At 42.6% G+C, this 26,705-nt stretch overlaps 2 protein-coding genes across 6 annotated transcripts in view; one reads left to right on the top strand and one right to left on the bottom strand.

Moving 5' to 3' along the window:
* The first annotated feature begins 161 nt into the window (after positions 1–161).
* On the top strand, positions 162–13,401 carry LOC106563113 (toll-like receptor 8). Its single transcript, XM_014128336.2, has 2 exons — positions 162–198; positions 9,762–13,401. The coding sequence occupies exons 1-2, from the start codon at positions 182–184 to the stop codon at positions 12,853–12,855; spliced, it is 3,111 nt and encodes a 1,036-aa protein (XP_013983811.1). The 5' UTR covers positions 162–181; the 3' UTR covers positions 12,856–13,401.
* Positions 13,402–24,082: 10,681 nt separating this feature from the next.
* The window catches only part of LOC106563084 (multiple C2 and transmembrane domain-containing protein 1), a 48,262-nt gene continuing 45,639 nt past the window's right edge, over positions 24,083–26,705 (bottom strand). For all 5 annotated transcript variants that reach the window (XM_014128308.2, XM_014128307.2, XM_045689894.1 and 2 more), the window contains exons 17-21: positions 26,249–26,302; positions 25,994–26,103; positions 25,772–25,881; positions 25,488–25,585; positions 24,083–24,599 (exon numbers count right to left, since the gene is read on the bottom strand). In XM_014128308.2, the coding sequence (XP_013983783.1) occupies positions 24,528–24,599; positions 25,488–25,585; positions 25,772–25,881; positions 25,994–26,103; positions 26,249–26,302 (444 nt within the window). In that variant the 3' untranslated portion in view covers positions 24,083–24,527. The remainder of the gene's footprint in view (positions 24,600–25,487; positions 25,586–25,771; positions 25,882–25,993; positions 26,104–26,248; positions 26,303–26,705) is intronic.

The raw sequence follows: 26,705 nt of genomic DNA, 5'->3' as shown, positions 1-26,705 counted from the left end.
AGGGGAACAATTTGTAACGTTTAGTATGTTTGACATTCCCCATAAGAAATCATTTCCAAGACAGACAAAGTATTTTCTCAATGTGGAAGTTCATCACAGTTAGACAGCTTCCTCTTACTGTGCTATATTAAACAGAGGAGGCTCATCTATCCATTACTAGTCTGACATCTCTGACAGCATTATGAAGGAACAACACTGGTAAGGAAAATTACACTTAGATAAAAGAATCAGACATGAAAATAGATATTTCTGAATGTGTGTATTTCTTATGCTTTACACTTAACATCTGTATGCCTTCAAATACTTTTAATTCATGAGTTGAATGGCATTTCGATGACAATTTATGCTCTCTGACTTGAACAATGACCACGGTAGGCTATTCTATATTGAGAACTGGGGCCATATCCACAAAGCATCTCAGTCTAGAAAAGTACGGGGAATATAGACATTTTACACTCATACTGGTATGCATAACAAATAAAAGCTCTGCATGAAGCCTCTTTCGTGATAATTTGATCCGTATCAGTGATTTGATCCGTATCCGTGATTTCCCATGCTTTCTCAAAGAGAGTCCTACAGTATGTTGACGGTCAGCAGAAATGACACATCCATAACCATACAATTTCCATCAGGTTGAACTAAGTATTGCATTGCTAGCAGGCAAGTAGATTAGTATTTTGTGCACATTTGTGATATGATGGACACGCTTATTCAATAACAAGATGTAATCATTTGCCGTTAGTGAGAAGAGAGAACATTTATTTTGTTAATCTTAGCATTTAAAATGAGAAATAGGCATCTATTTCCTAGGCTATTATTTATTTCATTTCCATGATATTGCGATAATAAATTACTCACCTTTTCTGTGATGGTTTCATAGTCGTGAGGTCCCATCACTCGTTTAATTTGACCCACTTCACAGTAGCAAATGATAAGCTATTTCAAGTATTTTGCTCTACACCATCCGCAGTTAATTAACAGTTAATTAACAGTGGAACAGACAGTTGGAGGTTACTTCTATAGCTTACGTCTGAATACTGTAATCTCACACTTCTCAAGTAGACAATATTGCATTTATACACAATACATATTTTCATAACCATTGCAGAATAAATTCCTCTCTTCTACTGGCCATGGATGATGGATTCATATTCCCGAAGTAGCCATAGCCTATAACAAATGACCATGCGCATTTGTCATTTAATTGGACCTATTGGTATTATTTCGAGTATTTTGCTCTAGTCATTTGAAAGGAAGAGTGGTTCATAACATACAGTAGATTTTAACAGGTGAATAGACAGTTTCTTTTGCATTGAAGTGTGTATGGCTACCACTGTAAGTAGACAAAGACAATGTTTCAGAATTCGGGCAATGCAGCATAGGTTCAACAAAAAGTAAATGCAAAACATTTAGGTCCTATTAAATTCAAACGGTCTGTTTACAGGTCCACAGCAATGTGCAATTATTGTCTGCCAGATAGCCTTACAGCAAATGCCACTGCAAAAGTGTAACATTCTGCCATCACCTACAAAGACATTTGATCAAGTTCGCTAATGTTATCCTTTAGAAAACTGCCTCGTCCTAATTCGAATACTTCCAAAGTATACAGCAAATAAGACCGTTATTATAACCATAAAAGGTGAATGATGGTTGTTTTTCAGGCGGAGTTTTAATTATCGTTCACACGCGCACAGTTTCAGGATAGGTCTAATTTATAACGGGAAACAAGCGTATGTATGGCGTGCGCCAAGTTTATGCATCTCAATATATCTGTACATGTGCAGTCTTTTCAGAAATGGCGAACGCAGATATTTAATGTGCAATTTACGCAACCGTTATAAATGAGGCCCCAGATAAATTGATTTTTTGACGGGCGGACGGATAAATTAACCAATTAGAAAAGAGCAACATGCGCATGGACCATGGACCAAAATTCATCAAATCTAATTTGGTTTCCGTTCTCCACGGATCAGTCTAGACAAAGCCATCACCTAGTCGACAGATATTTAGAAGACCTCATGAGCTGTCTTCACCAGTTAAGAGTTACCAGCAGGTGTCTTGATTATAAAAAGGCATCAAGTCAGTGGTTCCTGTGACATAGACAGGCAATTTCTTTGGAGTTGAAAGAATGTTTTGATATTGCTTTATGATCAACCCACAAATAATCTAGACCTAAGAGTAGCCTCTCTCTTGCACATTTGACAATGATTTTACATGAGGCCTAATTCACATGATATATACTCAGCAAAAAAGAAACGTCCTCTCACTGTCAACTGCATTTATTTTCAGCATGAACATAACAAGATTCAACAACTGAGACATAAACTGAACAAGTTCCACAGACATGTGACTAACAGAAATTGAATAATGTGTCCCTGAACAAAGGGGGGGTCAAAATCAAAAGTAACAGTCAGTATCTGGTGTGGCCACCAGCTGCATTAAGTACTGCAGTGCATCTCCTCCTCATGGACTGCACCAGATTTGCTAGTTCTTGCTGTGAGATGTTACCCCACTCTTCCACCAAGGCACCTGCAAGTTCCCGGACATTTTTTGGGGGAATGGCCCTAGCACTCACCCTCCGATCCAACAGGTCCTAGACGTGCTCAATGGGATTGAGATCCGGGCTCTTCGCTGGCCATGGCAGAACACTGACATTCCTGTCTTGCAGGAAATCACGCACAGAATGTGCAGTATGGCTGGTGGCATTGTCATGCTAGAGGGTCATGTCAGGATGAACCCGTAGGAAGAGTACCACATGAGGGAGGAGGATGTCTTCCCTGTAACGCACAGCATTGAGATTGCCTGCAATGACAACAAGCTCAGTCCAATGATGCTGTGACACACCGCCCCAGACCTTGACGGATCCTCCACCTCCAAATCGATCCCGCTCCAGAGTACAGGCCTCGGTGTAACGCTCATTCCTTCGACAATAAACACGAATCCAACCATCACCCCTGGTGAGACAAAACTGCGACTCGTCAGTGAAGAGCACTTTTTTGCCAGTCCTGTCTGGTCCAGCGACGACGGGTTTGTGTCCATAGGCGACGTTGTTGCCGGTGATGTCTGGTGAGGACCTGCCTTACAACAGGCCTACAAGCCCTCAGTCCAGCCTCTCTCAGCCTATTGCGGACAGTCTGAGCACTGATGGAGGGATAGTGCATTACTCGGGCAGTTGTTGTTGCCATCCTGTACCTGTGTGTGATGTTCGGATGTACCGATCCTGTGCAGGTGTTGTTACACGTGGTCTGCTACTGCGAGGACGATCAGCTGTCTGTCCTGTCTCTCTGTAGCGCTGTCTTAGGCATCTCACAGTACAGAGATTGCAATTTATTGCCCTGGCCACATCTGCAGTCCTCATGCCTCCTTGCAGCATGCCTAAGGCATGTTCACGCAGATGAGCAGGGACCCTGGGCATCTTTCTTTTGGTGTTTTTCAGAGTCAGTAGAAAGGCCTTTTTAGTGTCCTAAGTTTTCATAACTGTGACCTTAATTGTCTACCGTCTGTAAGCTGTTTGCGTCTTAATGACCGTTCCACAGGTGCATGTTCATTAATTGTTTATGGTTCATTGAACAAGCATGGGGAACAGTGTTAAAGCCCTTGACAATGAAGATCTGTGAAGTTATTTGGATTTTTCAAATTATCTTTGAAAGACAGGGTCCTGAAAAAGGGACGTTTCTTTTTTTTTGCTGAGTTTACCTAAATACTTAACCACTAGGCTAATAAATAATCACTAATGCTTCTTTTGATTTCATCATTAACCTACATCATGTTATTTCAAGTTATCCCTTCAGTAAAGGTATACATTGGGCAGTTGATAGCATCTGGGGCCTAAGTGTTCGATGATTAATGTTTGAAAGGTCTATCGTTTTATGCAACATTATCGGCAAGTGACTTGATGCCTAGGCCTACTGTGCCAAAAGCGATTTAGACAGTTGTTGAATGGGATTGATGGAGTGTTGATAAGGGTAATCAAAATCCAGCTTTTAACAACCAAACTGTATGATTCAGTACAATATGCCATCCGGTTGTGAAAAGAAGAATCCTGGCAACAACATTAGCATTTCTTTACATTCCCCAGACAGATAGAAAGTATTTTCTCTGAATGTGGAAGTTCATCACAGGCAGTTAGACAACTTCCTCTTACTGTGCTATAGGCTTATTACCCAGCAGAGGCTCCTCCAACCACGCTCCTCCAACCACGACTTCTCTATGACAACTCTAACAGCATTATGAAAAAACAACACTTGAAAATGACACTTAGATAAAAGAATCAGGCATTAAAATAGATACACTACAACACCAAGAGTATGTGGACACCTGCTCGTCGAACATCTCATTACAAAATCAGGGGCATTAATATGGAGTTGATTCTCTCCTTTGCTACTATAATAGCCTCCACTCTTCAGGGAAGGCTTTCCACTAAATGTTGGAACATTTCTGCGAGGACTTGCTTCCATTCAGCCACAAGAGCATTAGTGAAGTTGGGCACTGATATTGGGCGATGTTCCAATTCATCCCAAAGGTGTTTGATGGAGTTGAGGTCAGGGCTCTGTGCAGGCCAGTCTAGTTCTTCCACAACGATCTCGACAAACCATTTCTGTATGGACCTCGCTTCGTGCACGGGGGCATTGTCACGCTGAAACAGGAAAGGGCCTTCCCCAAGGCTCACAAAGTTGGAAGCACATAATCGTCTAGAATGTCATTGTAGGCTGTAACGTTAAGATTTCCCTTCACTGGAACTAAGGGGCCTAGTCCTAACTATGAAAAACAGCCCCAGATGGACTACCAGATGGTGAAGCGTGATTCATCACTCCAGAGAATGCATTTCCACTGTTCCAGAGTCCAACTGCAGCGAGCTTTGCACCACTCCAGCTAATGCTTGGCATTACACATTGTGATCATAGGCTTGTGTGCGGCTGCTCGGCCATGGAAATCCATTTCATGAAGCTCCCGACGAACAGTTATTGTGCTGACATTGCTTCCAGAGGTATTTTGGAACTCGGTAGTGAGTGTTGCAACCGAGGACAGACGATCTTTAGCTTCAGCACTCAGCGGTTCCGTTCTGTGAGCTTGTGTGGCCTACCACTTCGCTATTGTTGCTCCTAGATGTTTCCACCTCACAATAACAGCACTTACAGTTGACCGAGGCAGCTCTAGCAGGGCAGAAATTAGAAGAACTGACTTGTTGGAATGTTGGCATCCTACGACAGTGCCATGTTGAAAGTCACTGAGCTCTTCAGTAAGGTCATTTTACTGCCAATGTCTGTCTATTTAGATTGCATGGCTGTGTGCTCGATTTTATACAGCTGTCAGCAATGGGTGTGGCTGAAATAGACAAATTCCCTAATTTGAAGGGGTGTCCACATACTTATGTTTATACAGGTTATCGCTGAATGTGTCTATTCCTTATGCTTTACACTTAAAATCTATATGCGTTAAAATAGGCCTACCTGTGATTCATGAGTTCAATGGCATTTCGATGACAATTTATGCTGTCTGACTTGAACAATGACCACAGTAGGCTATTGTTCGATGTCAGGTCGATCACGAGTTACCAGTCGCTCGCAACCCACCTATGAGTAGCTCGCTAAACAATTCTGAAAGTACATGCAATTTTCACCGCAAATTGTCATAAACAAATCTCACAAGTAGCCTATCAGACACCGCAAGCTCCCAGCTACTATTTATTCAACACAACACTCACATTATCCCATCCCTGGTTAGCCACTAACACAAAATATCTGCCAATTAATTTCCAGCAATTTTGCCCGTCTGTCTGTGTGGTGCGCGTGTTTGTTTATCACTCCTTGTGTAATTGATGTGATAACCGTCTTGTGGGTTGACATAAGTACTTTCGGCAAAACATTCACAATTAAATGGTAAAGTAGGCTTACCTGGCGATCGTACATTACGATGAAGTATATAATTTGCAGTGGCGATTTTAGCCTGTAAATCTTGGTGGGGCAAAAAAAAGAAAGTGGGATGCATGCCAGCAATGCCACTACACAACAATATTAAACAATACATTAATTTCACTATAACGGTGACAAACATGCCCAAAAACTGTTAGGGCGTACATAAAGCTGTCCCAGCAGAGTCCCAACACCTTACCACTGCTACACCTGGCTATCAGCGGAGTCTTGTCTGGCAGCGAAACAGTTCATTCAGCCTCGTTTACTGCCTTTTAAAGAATCATAGCTGATATGGCTGACTTGCTTAAACACATGTGGTTTCTACTGACAATTGAGATGTACAAACTACGGCACAAGGGGACGACAAGCAGATGAGGCAATCTGTAATTTCGATGTAGACATTAATGAGCGAGCTAGGACGGACATAGTCAATATAACTATTTGTTCAGCACTTTTGAAATGTACAGCAACAGAATTCAGAACATGGGCCGTTCTTTTTTTTCCACACTGTTTGCAAACTGATGTGTGATACGTATTAACACCAAAATAACATGCAAAACAGGAAAGCCCCCCCCACAAAAAAAGTGGGGCTCAAAGCCCCACCTGCCCTGAATAACACATGAGGCCTATTTTACATGATATGCCTACATACTTATAACCACTAGGCTAATAAACACGTTTTTGATTATTTAATTACCTACTTCATGTTAACTCAAGTTATCCATTTGGAGCACAACACCATGGTGTTAAAATATATGTCTAAATTGACCATGCCTAAATTGGGCAATTGATGGCATCTACACAAAAAATAAAAGGTTCCTGGAGTGGCCTTTAGGGGTTCTTCAAACTGAAACTGTGGGGGAACCCTTATAAGTTTTTCAAAGAACCAATTTTAATGGATCCTCAAAGAACCTTTTGAAGAACCTTTTGGGGTTAATTTTTGAACTACCCCCCTATTACTATTAACAACACAATATTTTAGTGTTTATTATAATTTTAGTGGCAAAGCAGAATAAAAATATCCAAATATGAGGTAAACTCCCAGCAGAGCCCCAAGTCCAATGGGTATATCCTGAAGGCATTCAGTTGTACAACTGACTAGGTATCCCCCTTTCCCTTTCCTCTGGCGTGTTGATGTTAATGTGTTGACGTTAGCCATAGCCAGAATGATTTTGCAGTGCATGGTGATTGAACAGGTTTCCTGTTATATTCATCAGAGGTGTAGGGGGGTTAAAGTCTGAATCCAAAAAATAGTAATTATACAGATGTTTAACAAAACGTGCACACACCAGTATTCATACCTTGGTTTTTGTGGTAAATGTGAATGAAAAAAACTTTTGATTATGGTTTTCATACACATACTATGTCCATAATGTAGAGGCCTATGGGACTTTCATTGAAGAGGTAAGGGAGGAGGATGGTACATGTGATCTGCATAACATACCAATAGACATACCTTCGCATGCCTCCTTGTCTGTATACCTGCAGACACAAAAGTGAGCAGTTCAGTCATCTGCACCCAATACAGCTAGCCTTCAGCATATTCTTATAGCCTACATATTCTTACCTCTTTGTTGATTGATATCCATTGAATTGTGTCCATTTTCTGTTTTAGAAAGATTAGCACAAATATCAAAAGATAGATGGTTTCATCTTAAAACAACATCAATTTAGATCATACACATCTTTACATTTTTCCTTTAAGCACCTGCACCTGCTGTCCTTTCAAATTCAAATGTTTCAGTTGGGCAGTTAGGTTCCTGCAAGAACCCCCACCAACTGAGGAGGTTCCTCCACCCCCAGCGCCAAGAACCCGAAGGTTCTTCAAAGAACTTTGAGGATCTTAGAAGAACCCTTGTTGAACCCCTCATTTTTTGAGTGTAGGGCTTATGTTAACTTTGATTATGTTTGATGAATATTATAGACCTTTCAAATGTTGTATGCGACATTATTGGCAAGTGAATTGATGCCTACTGTGTCAAAGCCATTTAGAGTTGTTAAATGGGAGTGACAAGTGTGTTGATATAATGGTACTTGTCAAAATTCTGCTTGTAACAACAATCAGAATTGGGAGAAAAAAGAGAATAAAGTTTGCATGCCAACATATTAGGCAATATGAGTAGGCAAAGTGATCGGGTCAGTTGAAAATTATATCAAACGTTTTACCATTGCAGCATTTGATGTACACTTACATTCACCATGGTTGACTGAGGTGACACAAGCTATAGAATTTAAAGCCTTCATTGCATTTGGTCATTGCAAGTGTAAGCCATTGGGTGTATTGATTAACACATTCATAAATGGCAAAAAAATACAGTAAAAAAAAATGGAATCCTGTTAAAACCTGTTTTAAGATAAAAATAAAAACTTCCAGCTCAGAGTAGATTTTAGGATGATGTTAAGATGCTGCCCAGACAAACTCATGTTACTGAGCCAGGAGTAAAATCAACTCATTAAAATGTCTGTCCTTTATCTAGGAGATAAAAGCTCATATTTAACGCTATTTTTTTTGTTGCCACAAAACTACCTCTATACCTACATTAATTTGTATAGGTTACCTTTAGCCGAGTCCCGTGACTCTTGTGGGGTACTGTAGTAGAGCATATTATTTTGTAGCCCAAACGGTTCGGACGCTACAGACAAAAGTTGGCACATCAGCATTATCGACTTCAACCGTTCAGATGCTGCAGAAGTTTAGTGAGAGGAGCAATTTTCGGGATGTTTCCTGGTCTGACAAACAGCACTGTAGCTCTTTCCCCTATAGATGTGGAAGGTCAACATAGGCAGATTTGGTGAATTGAGACACAGCCAATGTCACGGCTGTCTGAAGAATGGGACCAAAGCGCAGCGTGTGTATCGTTCCAAATTTTATTATAACTGTGAAACTATGCAAGACATAAAAAGAAACTAATGAACAAAACAACAAACCGTGACAAAGCATTGCAACATACACTTACTCAAAATAATCTCCCACAAAACCTAGTGGGAAAACCAACAACTTAAATATGATCCCCAATTAGAGACAACGATGACCAGCTGCCTCTAATTGGAGATCATTCCAAAAAACAACAACATAGAAATACAGAAACTAGACAAAACCCCCAACATAGAAAAATAAACTAGAACCAACATAGAAATAAATCAACTAGACAAAACCCCCTGTCACGCCCTGACCTACTCTACCATAGAAAATAAAAGCTTTCTATGGTCAGAACGTGACAGCCAATGCAAAAAAACAGATAGTTTAAACTGACAGACTTTGAAGGGGATATTTTAATTTTGTTACTTAGATTGACTCACTGGTCAATGCTTTGTGGATTGCGGGCCCTGACTACACCATGACTAACCCTTGACAGCTCAATGGCAGGTTCATGACCGGTCTGCTTAAACTTAATCTGAATGGTGTTTTATTTGCCTACAGTGTGATTTTGATGTGATGCATAGGAACAGTTCAGTCTTGTAAAAATGTGAACTGGTGAATTTTCTGACAACCAAAGTACTACAGTACGCCTACTACATTTCATAACACTTTTGGTAACTTAAAAGTGTTTAGAAAAGAGTTAGGGAAGCAGGATTGTAGGATTTGTTGTAGCTCAGGGATGCCCAGCATATTATTGAACGTACCACACAGTAAATGAAGTCAAGACAGATTTTCAGTTTTTAAAATAGAAGTAATGGGAGGCCGTCTGCGCTCCTTTTTGGTTCGGATTCTTCCATATTCTCAACAGTCTTTGAAATGCATAATACTGTATCTTTAAGTAGTCTGTAGCTATGTGTTACGCCGGTCCCTTCTTTCAGGGAACTGAGATTGTTTTCAGCCCATGAAATACTCATATCCTGTTCCCACAGGTGTCCCCTTTACACTTCCTTTCAGAGGCTGCTGTTACTCCTAGTGTTGCTGTGTCTCTCCCCCTCCTGCTCTGGGAGGACCTGGGCTCAGAGGAAACTACCCTGTGATGTCATCTCTCTCAACCATTCACTGGCCTTCAACTGCTCGCACAGGAAGCTACTCCAGGTACCCCACGATATCAGCTGGAACGCCACAGAGCTCGACCTGTCCTCCAACCAAATCAAGATACTCTCCAGCTCCTCGTTCTGGAACCTCCAGAATCTGACTCTGCTAGACCTTAGCCATAACTTCAACCCCCAGGAACATCCATTGAAGATAGAGGACCAAACATTCTCCATGCTGGATCAGCTTGAGGCACTGCTCCTTGACGGTAATGGCCTTTGCACAGTGCCGAGGGGCCTTCCGTCTGGGTTGCAGATTCTGTTTCTGAGGTACAATGACATCAGGACTGTAACACCGGAAAACTTCAGGGATATTCCACGAATTAAAGTCATCCGTTTAAGTGACAACTGCCAAGGGAGTGTCTGTAATGGGACCCTGGATATTGCAAACCACACTTTCTCCAGCCTCACTAACCTGACAAACCTGACACTGTCTTTTAACAGACTGAAAGCCATCCCCCATTTCCTCCCCCCATCCCTCCAGCTGCTCAAACTCGAACGGAACCTAATCACCCACATTCACCAGCATGACCTGAGTGCACTCACTAATCTGAGCGCTCTAGACTTTTCGGGTAACTGTCCTGTGTGTTCTAACACGCCGTTCCTCTGCTTTCCCTGTAATACACCCAACGGAGCACTACAAATCCACCCAGATGCCTTCAGGAAGCTCTCCCAGCTGCAGGAGCTGAGGCTATCAGGAAACTCGCTAGAGCACCTACAAACAACCTGGTTTGAGAACCTCACCAACTTACGCTACCTGTACCTCTCATTTAATCGTCTGGTTGGGGAGATAGCCAATGGGGACTTTCTCTCTGTGCTACCTTTCGTAGAAGTGATGGACTTGTCTTACAATAATGCTGGACAAAATTCCCACAACTTGAGCCTCTCAAAGAATTTTTCCAAACTGGCATCTCTGAAGACATTGCACCTAGAAAACTATGTTTTTTCAGCTCTTCACAAAAATCACTTGGAACCACTTTACAGTTTAGCTAATCTGTCTGTCCTCAATTTGGCAACCAACTTCATCTATTGGACAGACCTTTCACTTTTTGAAAAGTTCCACAATTTATCCAGTGTTGGCCTCTCAGAGAACAGTCTGACTTTCCTGTCCAAGAGGGCAGATGCCTTGTCTGTGAATGGGTATGGCTGGGGCTATGAGCCAGATATAGACAGGTATGAGCCTTTGATACACAAGGATGAATTCTACCGTCGCCATTTGCCTAACATTAAACCAGAGTGTCTTGCGTACGGTCCAGTGCTCGACCTCAGCAAAAACAATATCTTCCACATAAACCCTGATATGCTGCAGGGCCTGAACAACACAGCTTGTCTCAACCTGTCATCTAACTTCATTGGAGACATGTTCAACGGCAGTGAGTTTGTACATTTCTCCAAGCTGAAGTACTTGGATCTATCCCAGAATAAAGTCTACCTGCGCTTTGAGCATGCATTCAGTGAACTGACTGCACTGGAGGTGTTGGACTTGAGTTATAATAAGCATTACTTTCTGGTGGCAGGGCTAAACCACAGTTTAGCATTCCTAGAAAACCTGGGTTCTCTGAAGGTTCTGAACTTGAGCTGGAATGAGATCAGCACCCTCACTGATAAAGCCATGTCAAGCAACTCCCTGCAAGAATTGAACTTCCAGGGCAACCGCCTGGACATCATGTGGAACAAGGGTCTGGACTTTAATCATCTTTTCAGAGAACTTAATAACCTGACGTCCCTGGATCTGTCATACAACCAGCTCCACCACATCCCATCTGAGGTATACGACAACTTCCCCAAGACCCTGAGACACTTGACTCTGAGTAAAAACGGACTTGAGGACTTTAACTGGACGAGGCTCACACAACTGCCACATCTGGAGGAGCTGGACTTGAGTAAGAACAAACTGGAGCGAGTGGCCTTAACCTTCTCCACTCTTAACAGTTCACTGAGGCTGCTGGACCTGAGCCATAACAGGATTTCCCAGCTAGTGCCTGGTTTCCTCAGGGGCGCCAGGAGCCTGTATGTGCTGGACCTCAGCTTCAACCTGCTGGAGCTCATCAACCAGACAACGTTTGAATCTGGAGCTGAGAACAACCTCCAGCAGCTGTCACTACAGGGGAACCCGCTCCACTGCACCTGTGACTTGCTGGAGTTCCACATGTGGATGAGGAGCAATGAGGTGGAGCTCCCTCTGCTGGCCATTGAGGTGACATGCGACATGCCCATGGAGAGGAGGGGCAGGTCTGTGCTGAGTTACGACATAGAGGAATGCGTGAAGGATGACAACGCAATGGCCTTCTGCATCCTCACGTTGTTAGTCGTCGTTCACCTTCTATTGGTATCTCTCACAGCACACCTCTTTTACTGGGACCTGTCCTATATTCTTTACTACTGTTTGGCCAAGCTGAAGCACCAATGTCTCTTACATGACACAGACTGTGTCTACGATGCCTTCGTCATGTATGACACCACAGACCCGCTGGCCTCTGATTGGGTGTTGAACCACCTTAGGGTGGAACTAGAGGAGCGCGGAGAGAGGGTTCGCCCACTCTGCCTGGAGGAGCGTGATTGGATGCCAGGGATGCCTATCATGGATAACCTTTCCAATAGTGTGCGGCAGAGCAGGAAAACGGTGTTCGTGCTGACAGAGGGCTTCCTGTCGCGTGGTGTGGTTAAAATGGCCGCCCTGCTGGTGCAGCAGCGACTGGTGGAGGAGGGTGTGGATGCCATGGTGTTGCTGCTGCTGCAGCCCCAGGTTCTGCGACGCTCACGCATCCTCCACCTGCGCAGACGGCTCTGCAGGCGCAGTGTTCTGGAGTGGCCAGCAACTGCCGGTCCGGCTGCCCAGCGCTGGTTCTGGCACCACCTGAAGAGAGCCATACGGAAAGATCAGCGAGCCACACACGCATCACTACACGGCACATACTTCACTGGGCGGTGAACTCAAGGTCATGAAAAGAACTGACCAAAAACAGGAAACCGACCAAAAACATGGTTGAGTTTACTTCAGCTTAAAGGTCTCCAATTCCTACTCTGCAGTGTTATAGAATCAGTTCCTAGAGACATGACTGTGTAGTTCCCCCTCACACACACACACACACACACACACACACACACACACACACACACACACACACACACACACACACACACACACACACACACACACACACACACACACACACACACACAATGTAGCCTATTGTAGCGGCTGCATGGTTTTCTGTACAATCCATAATAGAATATTAGGCCTTCATTTCTGTTTTTCCTGTGACGGATTATATTATCAATGGTCACATTAGCTTCTCTGTGAAAATGCCTGCTTCATCTACAGTACAATATAGTAAATCATGTTTACTGTTGATGTACATGACCTCATCTATACCTGGTAAGAAAACAGTATTATGATCATATTTTGGCTACATTCAGATGTTTTTGACCAGGTGTAAACCAGTCTACCGATACTTTAATAAATGTAGTTACAATAGTTTCCTATGGGAGGACAATCTTACTGATCTCAACCACTGGGTGGCAGAGTAACTCCTGATTCATGTGTTCAGGGCTGGCATGATGTATATATACACTACTAGTTCCATATCAGTAGCTTCTCCTACAGTATCATCTGACTCTGGAAGGCAGTGTTCTCCATCCCTGGTCCTAGGGACCCACAGGGTGTGCAGGCTTTAGCGATTCATACTTTACAAAGTGTATTAATATCATAATTATTTTTTTATCACCAAAAGATCTGTGCCATTCACTTTGAACTGGACTGTGTTTACAATTGCGGTCCTGAGAAGATCCGCTTGTTTTGAGAGCTGCATGTAGCCACGTGTGCTCATTTGTTTATATCCTTTGCTAGTTAGTGAGTTATTAAACCAGTTATAGATCATTTGTTGTCATCAATGGGGGAGTGATTATTTCCTACAAGATCACAAAACGTGTACATTTCTAGACATCTTTAAAAAGCGAGTTGGGTAAAGAGCTTTTTTGTTGTCTTAAGGACAGGCTTGAATAACCTAAGTAGCCAATAGGCAGAGGGTAGCATAATTTGTCTGATTCTCTGTAATAATGATACGGGAATAATAATACAATTTATTTTGTAAAGTGGTTTCTTGCATCAAACAACACAACAACATTGTCTGTCACCTCCTTGTACGAAGGATAAAAAATGTGTCTGGACCAAAGAAACAGAAGTTCTACAAGAAGACTCACTGCTCTCTGTACGTTAAAACAAACCTGCAGAAATGCAGACTTGGGCCAAGATGGCGCCGGTAGACATGGCAGCTCTGCTTCTAACTCCTAAGCAACTTTGCAGTATTTTTTTTGTGTTATACAAGCATTTCGCTACACCCGCAATAACATCTGCTAAATATGTGTATGCGACCAATATTTTGGGGATTTGATTTGACAAGCATATGTACATGCTCTTTGATATAAATACATACTCTTCATTATACACATACAGTACATACATTTATATATATCTCTGTAGAAACCTTTATTAAAAACTTTGTTTTTATAACTGGCAACTTAGTCCTGGAGGCTAGTGTGTCCCTGTGCTGGTCTTGTACAGGTATCCAGGTATCTAGTCGGAGGAAAGCACACACGTCTCCAGAAGGGAGTCTTTCTATTTTAAAAATCCAGACTGGGTTATGTTATACCATTACCTAGTATATGTCTATGGCCACTGACAGTACCTTGTGTCAATTTAGAATGGTTGACTAAATCAGTCAGTGGTTCCCAATGCTCTCCTCAGGGACCCCCAGCTGTTCCAGAGGTAATTCACTTGATTCAATTTGCCAATCAACAAAAAAACACTGTGGAATTTTAACAATATAATATGGCTGACAAGAATTTAAAAAAAACCTGATAAATGTTCTTTATAGAACCATTCTCCATAAAGGTTATATGAAGGACAATAAAAAAAGGGTTCTATATAACCCCAAAAAAGGTTGTAGCCATAGCGGAACCCTTTTTGGTGCTATATAGAACCTTTTTTAATGGTTCTTTATACAATAGAACCTTAGGAAATGTTTCTTTATAGCACCATGCAGGTTCCATTTAGAACCTTATGAGCATGGTTCTTTATTGAACCTTCAAAAAAGGGTTCTATATAGCACCAAAAAGGGTTCCGCTGTGGTTACAACCCAAAGAACCCCTATCTGGTACTATTTAGAAACACATTTTGTTGTGTGTATAACTAGGTTTCCATTCAATTGGCAACATATTTTCATTCGAATATAAAAAAAGACACAGCGTTGTACGAGATCTTCAGTTTCTTGGCAATTTCTCGCATGGAATAGCCTTCATTTGTCAGAACAAGAAAAGACTGACAAGTTTCAGAAGAAAGTTCTTTGTTTCTGGTCATTTTGAGCCTGTAATCGAACCCACAAATGCTGATGCTCCAGATACACAACTAGTGTAAAGAAGGCCAGTTTTTATTGCTTCTTTAATCAGAACAACAGTTTTCAGCTGTGCTAACATAATTGCAAAAGGGTTTGGTTTTCTAATGATCAATTGGCCTTTTAAAATGATACATTTGGATTAGCTAACACAACGTGCCATTGGAAAACAGTACTGATGGTTGCTTATAATGGGCCTCTGTATGCCTATGTAGATTTTCCATAAAAAATCTGCCATTTCCAGCTACAATAGTCATTTACAACATTAACAATGTCTACACTGTATTTCTGATCAATTTGATGTTATTTTAATGGACCAAAAAAAAAGGCTTTTCTTTAAAAAACAAGGACATTTCTAAGTGACCCCAAACTTTTGAATGGTAGTGTACATATGAGATGAGTAATGTAATATATGTAAACATTATTAAAGTGCCATTATTTAAAGTGACTAGTGATCCGTTTATTAAAGTACCCGATGATTTGAGTCTGTATGTAGGCAGCAGCCTCTCTGAGTTAGTGATTGCTGTTTAACAGTCTGATGGCCTTGAGATAGAAGCTGTTTTTCAGTTTCTCGGTCCCAGCTTTGATGCATCTGTACTGACCTCGCCTTCTGGATGATAGCGGGGTGAACAGGCAGTGGCTCGGGTGGTTGTTGTCTTTGATGGTCTTTTTGGCCTTCCTGTGACATCGGGGGCTGTCGGTGTCCTGGAGGGCAGGTAGTTTGCCCCCGGTGATGCGTTGTGCAGACCGCACGACCCTCTGGAGAGCCTTGCGTTTGAGGGTGGTGCAGTTGCCGTACCAGGCGGTGATACAGCCCGACAGGATGCTCTCAACTGTGCATCTGTTTGTCTGGGTTTTATGTGACAATCCACATTTCTTCAGTCTCCTGAGGTTGAAGAGGCACTGTTGCGCCTTCTTCACTACACTGTCTGTGTGGGTGGACTATTTCAGTTTCTCTGTGATGTGTACCCCGAGGAACTTAACCTGTTGGGTCTAGGGGGCAGCATTTGCACGTCTGGATAAAAAAAATGTACCCGATTTAATCTGGTTACTAATCCTACCCAGTAACTAGAATATGCATATACTTATTATATATGGATAGAAAACACTCTAAAGTTTCCAAAACTGTTTGAATGGTGTCTGTGAGTATAACAGAACTCATTTGGCAGGCAAAACCCTGAGACATTTTCTGACAGGAAGTGGATACCTGATGTGTTGTATTGACTTTAAACCTATCCCATTGAAAAACACAGGGGTTTAGGAATATTTTGGCACTTCCTATTGCTTCCACTAGATGTCACCAGCCTTTACAAAGTGTTTTGAGTCTTCTGGAGGGAGATCTGACCGAACAAGAGCCATGGAAAGATGATGTCCCATTAGACACCTGGCGCGCGAGTTCATGTTGGGTACCCTCGTTCCAATACGTTATAAAAGAGTATGCATTCGTCCACCTTGAATATTATTCATGTTCTGGTTAAAAAGGCCCTAATGATTTATGCTATACAACGTTTGACATGTTTGAACGAACGGAAATATATTTTTTCCCCTCGTTCATGACGAGAAGTCCGGCTGGCTTACATCATGTGCTAACGAGACGGAGATTTTTGGACATAAATGATGAGCTTTTTTGAACAAAACTACATTCGTTATGGACCTGTGATACCTGGAAGTGACATCTGATGAAGAGAATCAAAGGTAATGGATTATTTACATAGTATTTTCGATTTTAGATCTCCCCAACATGACGTCTAGTCTGTATCGCAACGCGTATTTTTCTGGGCGCAGTGCTCAGATAATTGCAAAGTGTGATTTCCCAGTAAGGTTATTTTTAAATCTGGCAAGTTGATTGCGTTCAAGAGATGTAAATCTATAATTCTTTAAATGACAATATAATATTTTACCAATGTTTTCTAATTTTAATTATTTAATTTGTTACGCTGACTTGACTGCCGGTTATTGGAGGGAAACGATTTCCTCAACATCAATGCCATAGTAAAACGCTGTTTTTGGATATAAATATGAACTTGATAGAACTAAAAATGCATGCATTGTCTAACATAATGTCCTAGGAGTGTCATCTGATGGAGATTGTAAAAGGTTAGTGCATCATTTTAGCTGGTTTTATTGGTTTTGGTGACCGTCTTTGAATTGACAAAACATTACACACAACTCTTGTAAATGTACTGTCCTAACATACTCTAAATTTATGCTTTCGCCGTAAAACCTTTTTGAAATCGTAAAACGTGGTTAGATTAAGGAGATGTTTATCTTTCAATTGGTGTAAAATAGTTGTATATTTGAAAAATTTGAATTTTGACATTTATTTGGATTCAAATTTGCCGCTCTTGAAATGCACCTGCTGTTGATGGAGTGCACCACGGGTGGCACGCTAGCGTCCCACCTAGCCCCAAGAGGTTAAAACTTTCCACCTTCTCCGCTACTGTCCCGTCGATGTGGATAGGGGGTGGTCCCTCTACTGTTTCCTGCAGTCCACGATCATCTCCTTTGTTTTGTTGACATTGGGTGAGAGGTTGTTTTCCTGACACCACACTCCGAGTGTTCTCACCTCCTCCCTGTAGGCTTTCGTCGTTATTGCCGTCTGGGCCAGCAGCCTTGCGAGGGTTAACACCTGTTAATGTGTTACTTACGTTGGCCACAGAAAAGGTGGGGGGGCCCGCAGTCCTTGGTAGCGGGCCGCGTCAGTGACACTGTATTATCCTCAAAGCGGGCAAATAAGGTGTTTAATTTGTCTGGAAGCAAGACGTCGGTGTCCATGACGTGGCTGGTTTTCTTTTTGTAGTCCGTAATTGCTTGTAGACCCTGGCACATAGGCCTCATGTCTGAGCCATTGAATTGCGACTCCACTTTGTCCCTATACCGACATTTTGCTTGTTTGATTGCCTTGCGGAGGGAATAACTACAATGTTTATATTTGGCCATATTCCCAGTCATCTTTCCATGGTTAAATGCGGTGGTTCGCGCTTTCAGTTTTGCGCGAATGCCGCCATCTATCCACGGTTTCTGGTTAGGGTAGGTTTTAATAGTCACAGTGGGTACAACATCTCCAATGCACTTTCTTATAACCTCACTCACTGAGTCAGCGTATAAATCAATGTTATTCTCTGAGGCTGCCAGAACATTTCCCAGTCCGCGTGATCAAAACAATCTTGAAGCGCGGATTCCGATTGGTCAGACCAGCGTTGAATGGTTCTAGTCATGGGTACATCCTGTTTGAGTTTCTGCCTATAGGACGGTAGAAGCAAAATGGAATTGTGGTCAGATTTGCCGAAGAGAGGGCAAGAAAGGGCCATGTATGCATCGTGGAAGTTAGAGTAGCAGTGGTCCAGTGTATTGCCCGCGTGAGTGCTGCTGATAGAATTTAGGTAGCCTTGTTCTCAAATTTGCTTTGTTAAAATCCCCAGCTACAATAAATGCAGCCTCAGGATATATGGTTTTCAGTTTACATAGAGTCCAGTGAAGTTCCTTGAGGGCCGTTGTGGTATCTGCTTGAGGGGAGATACACACAGCTGTGACAATAACTGACGAGAATTATTTTGGGAGATAATATGGTCTGCATTTGATTGTAAGGAATTCTAGATCAGGTGAACAGAAGGACTTGAGTTCCTGCATGTTGTTATGATTACACCATGAGTCGTTAATCATGAAGCATACACCCCTGTCCCTCTTCTTCCCAGAGAGGTTTATTTATGTCGGCGTGACGCATGAAGAAACCCGGTGGCTGACTCCGACAACATATCCCGAGAGAGCCATGTTTCTGTGAAACAGAGAATGTTACAATCTCTGATGTCTCTCTGGAAGTCAACCCTTGCCCTAATTTCATCCACCTTGTTGTCTAGAGACTGGACATTGGCGAGTAATATTAATATACTCGTAAGCGGTGGGTGGTGTGCACGCCTTCGAAGTCTGACCAGGAGGCCGCTCCGTCTACCTCTTCTGCGGCGACTTTTTTTGGGTCGGCCTCTGGGATTGGATCCAATGTCCTGGGTGGTGGTCAGAACAAAGGATCCACTTCGGGAAAGTTGCATTCCTGGTCATAATGTTGGTAAGTTGATATCGCTCTTATATCCAATAGTTATTCCCTGCTGTATGTAATAACTGTAATAACAATTTTCTGGGCTAACAATGTAAGAAATAATACATTAAAAAAACGAAATACTGCACAGTTTCCTAAGAACTGTAAGCGAGGCAACCATCTCTGTCGGTCGCCATCTTGCAATACTTGCGCATAAAGGCGTTTCCATCGCCATTTCTTCAATAATTAACTTTACCGACAAAAAAAGATCCCACCATGTCGAAAGAACACATGATCTCTCTGCATTTATAAAATTCTACCGAAACAACCTGTTTCCATCACAGCTGTCATGATGACTTTACTCGCATAACAACTGTAGATGTAAACGTGGTTTATGAAGCAGAGAGAGCAGCTCACCCAGAGCCATATATTTAGATTATGGCTCTGCGCACGTAGCGCTACCCCATAGCGGGAAATCTTCCCATGATCCTTCCGCCTCTGAGCACACCCACAGTAAGACTCTCTATACAAATTATTTTAGCTCCAGTTACATGGTCTTTATATACTGTATCAGGCAGAACATACAGAATTCCTTCAGCATCAAGCATTAACAGTCACAGCGGTACAACAATCATTTATGAACATGGTCTATGCAGACAGAGACAGAAAATAAAACATCACAAATGTATTTTACATTAATCAAGATTATCAGAGGATGATCTCATGATTTTGGCTTCAGCCGACCCAGAGCTCATGTTATAAACCTGCGGCTGTTGTTCTTCTAATGATTTCTTATTTAAACAAAGAATATACTTTTCCAGATGTGCGTCTCTGTCCTCTTCATTTCATCAGGTACTTTTTGTGGACAGCACCAACGTGCAGTGACCTCACTCTATGGTAAACCTGTGGTCATAAACCTTTCACGAACGTGTTCTCAGATAAGAGCACACTGTCAGTTCACATTCAAACCCTGATCAGCCAATGAATGTTTATAAACACACACATCACAGGTAAAATCCTGATCAGGTAAATCACATGAGAACCAGGAAGAAACCTTTGATGAAGTTGATGTTAAAGAAAAACACTATTCTTGGGATAAATGCAAATACACTATCAACAAGCCTTTGTACTGACTTCAGGATGCGACACACACTCATGCAACACACACAATGAATATGCACTCCACATATCACATACATAAATGCACTTTCTCACAGGTTCAGATTCATGCAAGACAATGACATTGTAAAATAATCTTTAGCATTCTAAGCTAGAATGCATTGACTTCCTAGATTATTCTGCTAGCAGTCCAAGTTCAGTCAAATCAAATCAAATTTTATTTGTCACATGCGCCGAATACAACAAGTGTAGACTTTACCATGAAATGCTTACTTACAAGCCCTTAACCAACAGTGCAGTTCAAGAAGAATAAAATATTTACCAAGTAGACTAAAATAAAAAGTAATAATAAAAGTAACACAATAAGAATAACGAGACTATATACAGGGGGCACCGGTACTGAGTCCGTGTGCAAGGGTGCAAGCTAGTTGAGGTAATCTGTACATGTAGGTGGGGGCGAAGTGGCTATGCATTGGTAACAAACAAACAGCAAGTGTACAAAAGGGGGGGGGGGGCGGGGGGTCAATGTACATTTTCCAGTGGAGATTTTATGAATTGTTCAGCAGTCTTATGGCTTGGGGGTAGAAGCTGTTGAGGAGCCCTTTGGTCCTAAATGTGGTGCTCCAGTACCGCTTGCCATGCGGTAGCAGAGAAAACGAGTCTATAACTTGGGTGGTTGGAGTCTCTGACAATTTTATGGGCTTTCCTCTGACACCGCCTATTATATATAGGTCCTGGATGGCAGGAAGCTTGGCCCCAGTGATGTATTGGGCAGTTCGCACTATCCTCTGAAGCGCCTTATGGTCAGATGCCGGTCAGGATGCTCTCGATGGTGCAGCCGTAGAACCTTTTGAGGTTCTGGGGACCCATGCCAAATCTGAGGGGGAAAAAGGTTTTGTCGTGCCCTCTTCACGACTGTCTTGGTATGGTTGGACATGATAGTTCGTTGGTGATGTGTACACCAAGGAACTTGAAACTCTCGACCCGCTCCACTACAGCCCCGTGTATGTTAATGGGGGCCTGTTCGGCCCGCCTTTTACTGTAGTCCACGATCAGCTCCTTTGTCTTGCTCACATTGAGGGAGACATTGTTGTCCTGGCACCACACTGCTAGCTCTCTGACCTCCTCCCTATAGGCCGTCTCATCGTTGTCGGTGATCAGACCTACTACTGTTGTGTCGTCAGCAAACTTAATGATGGGGTTGGAGTCATGTTTGGCCACACAGTCGTGGAAGAACAGGGAATACAGGAGGGGACTAAGTACACACCCCTGAGGGGCCCCAGTGTTAAAAAGCAGCGTTGCATACGTGTTGTTGCCTACTCTTACCACCTGGGGGCGGCCTGTCAGGAGGTCCAGGATCCAGTTGCAGAGGGAGGTGTTTAGTCCCAGAGTCCTTAGCTTAATAATGAGCTTCGTGGGCACTATGGGTCTGTGGTGTCCAGGAGGATGCTGTTGATGTGAGCTGTGACCAGCCTTTCAAAGCACTTCATGGCTACCGACGTGCCACGGGGCGGTAATAATTTAGTCAGGTTACCTTCGCTTCCTTGGGCACAGGGACTATGGTGGTCTGCTTGAAACATGTAGGTATTACAGACTCGGTCAGGGAGAGGTTGAAAATGTCAGTGAAGACACACGCATGCTTTGAGTACACGTCCTGGTAATCCATCTGGCCCAGCGGATTTGTGAATGTTGACATGTTTAAAGGTTTTGTTCACATCAGCTACCGAACAGCTGGTGCTCTCGTGCATGCTTCAGTGTTGCTTTCCTCGAGGCAAGCATAAAAGGCATTTAGCTCATCTGGTAGGCTCGTGTCACCGGGCAGCTCGCGTCTGGGTTTCCCTTTGTAGTCCGTAATAGTTTTCAAGCCTTGCCACATCTGATGAGCCTCTGATCCGGTGTAGTAGGATTCAATCTTAATCCTGTATTGATGCTTTGCTTGTTTGATGGTTCGTCTGAGGGCATAGCAGGATTTCTTATAAGCGTCCGGATTAGTCTCCCGCTCCTTGAAAGCGGCAGCTCTAGCCTTTAGCTCGATGCGGATGTTGCCTGTAATCCATGGCTACTGGTTGGGATATGTACGTACAGTCATCGATGCACTTATTGATGAAGCCGATGACTGAGGTGGTGTATTCCTCAATGCCATTGGATGAATCCTGGAACATATTCCAGTCTGTGCTAGGAAAACAGTCCTATAGTGTAGCATCAGCGTCGTCTGACCACTTCCGTATTGAGCGAGTCACTGGTACTTCCTGCTTTAGTTTTTGATTGTAAGCAGGAATCAGGAGGATAGAATTATGGTCAGATTTGCAAAATGGAGGGCGGGGGAGAGCTTTGTATGTATCTCTGTGTGGAGTAAAGGTGGTCTAGGATTTTTTTCCCCCCTTGTTACACGTGACATGCTGATAAAAATTTGGTAAAACTGATTTGTTTGCCTGCATTAAAGTCCCCGGCCACTAGGAGCGCCGCTTCTGGGTGAGCATTTTCTTCTTTGCTTATGGCCTTACAGAGTTGGTTGAGAGCGGTCTTAGTGCCAGGTTCATTTTGTGGTGGTAAATAGACGGCTACGAATAATACAGATGAGGACTCTCTTGGTAGATAGTGCGGTCTACAGCTTATTATAAGGTACTCTACCTCAGGCAAGCATTACCTCAAGACTTATTTAATATTAAACATCGCGCACCAGCTGTTATTGACAAAAAGACACACACCCCTCGTTTTACCAGAGGTAGCGTCTATGTTCTGCCAGTGCATGTAAAATCCTGCTAGTTCTACATTGTCCGTATCTTCGTTCAGTCACGTCTCTGTGAAACATAAGATATTACAGTTTTTAATGTCCCTTTGGTAGGATAATCTTTATCGTAGGTCGTCAATTTTATTGTCCAATGATTGCACGTTAGCGAGAAAAATGGAAGGCAGTGGGAGTTTACTCGCTCGCCTCCGGATTTTCAGAAGAATGCCCGATCTGAGGCCCCTTTTCCGGCCTCTTTTCTTCACGCAAAAGGCGTGGATCTGGGCCTGTTCCAGTGAAAGCAGGATATCGTTCTCGTTGGACTCGTTAAAGGAAAAAGTTTCTTCCAGTCTGTGGTGAGTAATCGCTGTTCTGATGTCCAGAAGTTATTTTTGGTCATAAGAGACGATAGCAGCAACATTATGTACACAATAAGTAAAAAAATAAGTTACACAAAAAGCCCCAAAAATAACAAAATAGCACAATTGGTTGGGAGTGTAATGAATGTAAAACGTCAGCCATGTTCTTCGGGGTATTCAATGGCAGATGCTCATATAAAAAATGTGTCTGGACCAAAGAAACAGAAGAGTTCTACAAGAAGACTCACCGTTCTCTGTACGTTAAAACAAACCTGCAGAAATTCAGACTAGGGCCAAGATGGCGCCAATAGATATGGCAGCTCTGCTTCTAACTCCTAAGCAACTTTGCAGGATTTTTTTGTGTTATACAAGCATTTCGATACTCGCAAAAACATCTGCTAAATATGTGTATGTGATCAATATTTTTTTGATTTGATTTGACAAAAATACACAGTACATACACATATGCTCTTTGATATAAATACATACTCTTCGTTATACACATACAGTACATATATTTGTATATATCTCTTTATAAATCTTTATTAAAAACAAAGTTTTTATAACTGGCAACTTAGTCCTGGATGCTAGTGTGTGTCCCTGTGTTGGTCTTGCACAGGTATCCAGGTATCTAGTCGGAGGAAAGCACACACGTCTCCAGAAGGGAATATTTCCATTTTAAAAATTCAGACATGTTTGGACCCGTTTTATAAAATTATATTGTGACCAAACAAAGAAAAGGAGTAAAAAAAAACATACACTGTGTTCCCTTTGTGCTGTGACTTCCACAATAACTAAAACATACAAAATAAAACTAGCACTAGTCTTAATCATAATGATGAAATATTCATAATATAAAAAAACTCTATACGATTTGTTTTACAATGTTTACAGTTGCGTACCCTATTTACAAAGTATGGGAGAGTTGAATATCCCTCTGAGACAGAGTCCAGTGTGTGTGTGTGTGTATGTCTAGCCAAGGTTGGTCTTCTTTCGTTTGCTGGGGCTCTGCCCTGGATCGAACTTCAGCTCCCGATACTGCATCTGTCAAATACAGTCGGAGTTAAACACGCACGCGCGCGCGCACACACACACACACACACACACACACACACACACACACACACACACACACAGTCTTGTACAACTAACCTTGTGGGGATACACAATTCAGTCCCATTCAAAATCCTATTTTCCCTAACCCCTAACCCTAAAACATAACCTTAACCCTAGTCCCTAAACCTAACCCTAATTCTAATTCTAGCCCTAACACTAATTCTAACCTTAACCCTAAACCCCCTAGAAATAGCATTTGACCTTGTGGGTACAAACAAAATGTCCCCAGTTGGTCAAATTGTTGTTCATTTTGTCACGAATCCTACCGAAGGTGGCTCCCCTGCCTGTTCGGGCGGCGGTCGTCGTCGCTGGTCTACTAGCCGCCGCTGATCCCTTTTCTGTTTGTTCGGTCTTATTGGTTTCACCTGTTCCCTGTTTTGTTTCTTGATTTGTGTTTATTTAAGCCTGTTAGGCCCGCCCAGGTTTGTGCAGGATTATTTTCACTGTTTGTGTTTGGATGTGCTGGATACGTCTTATTTTTCTCCAGGACTGTTTTGCCCTGAATGTTTGGGCTGGTCCTCCTTATTACGCGCCCTCTGGTTTTGGCGTGTCCGTTTTGTGCCGGAGAAATAAAGATGTTTGTACTTACCCTCTGCTCTCTGCACCTGACTCCAGCCCCCACTGCTAGGAATCTCTGACACATTTACTATTCTTTTGGGGACTTCTGGTCCCCACAAGTATAGTTAAACATGTCCACACACACACACACACACACACACACACACACACACACACACACACACACACACACACACACACACACACACACACACACACACACACACACACACACAAACACACACGAGTAGCACCTACCATTTGTACGTCTGAGGGGACTCTAGAGAGGAAGTCTAGCACCTCATTGTTTTCGATCAGGTATGGATTCCTGAGCTTCTTAGTAAACTTATTCACACCTGAGAAGAGTGGATGGGAAGAAACTGGTCAGAACAGGTTAGAGACGATGATAGGGATGTTATGGTCAGAACCCCAGGAGCTGACTAGCTACACCCCTCCTTGAGGCTAGCCTCCATGTTCAGTTTAGGCTCTGTAGACAGGAGACACACAAGGAGCAAGGGACACACACATACACACACACTCACCCCAGGCGAGCACGAGGTATCGCAGAGGGATGAGGTAGAGGAGGACTGTAGCCACACACAGAACAGATATGGCCAGCCAACTCAGGAAAGGCACTGTCCAGTTAAATGTACTGTAGAGAGAGAGACAGAGATGTTAGTGAAGACACACACACACACACACACACACACAAACTGTAGCTGTCGAAAGGCGATACACAAACACACACACACAGACTCACTCACTTCTTTATCCTCTCTCCATAGGAGGCCACGTCATCCAAGGCACTCTGTACACTGACACACACGTCCTGGAGGGCATACAGCTTATCCATGAAGCCCTTACGCTCCGAATCCTGCCAGGACACACACACGCACGCAAATGTTACAGGGACAGGAAAGGTTGCTTCTAACAACAAAATACAAAATCATGTATTTATTTTTTACAATAATGTTTTTCCATCAGTTGCACACAAGGTTAAAGAGAAGGTCAAATGTTACCTTGTCATCTTTCTCCTCTTCCTCCTCCTCCCACTCAAACGTGGCTTCCCCTACCTGTTGTAGGCCACATTGCCAGGACAGGGAGGAGAGAGACATTATACATACAGTGCCTTTGGAAAGTATTCAGACCCCTTGACTTTTTCCACATTTTGTTACGTTACAGCCTTATTCTAAAATTGATTAAATATATTTTTTTCCTCAAGCTACACACAATACCCCATAATGACAAAGCAAAAACAGATTTTTAGATATCTTTGCTAATTTATATAAAAAAATAAAAAATATCACAGTATTCAGACCCTTTACTAAGTACTTTGTTGAAGCACCTTTGGCAGCGATTACATCACCGAGTCTTCTTGGGTATGACGCTACAAGCTTGGCACACCTGTATTTGGGGAGTTTCTCCCATTCTTCTCTGCAGATCCTCTCAATGTCTGTCAGGTTGGATGAGGAGCAT

This window comes from Salmo salar, chromosome ssa11, assembly GCF_905237065.1.
Source record: "Salmo salar chromosome ssa11, Ssal_v3.1, whole genome shotgun sequence".
Lineage (NCBI taxonomy): Eukaryota > Metazoa > Chordata > Actinopteri > Salmoniformes > Salmonidae > Salmo > Salmo salar.
This window is presented reverse-complemented; position numbering and strand designations above follow the sequence as displayed.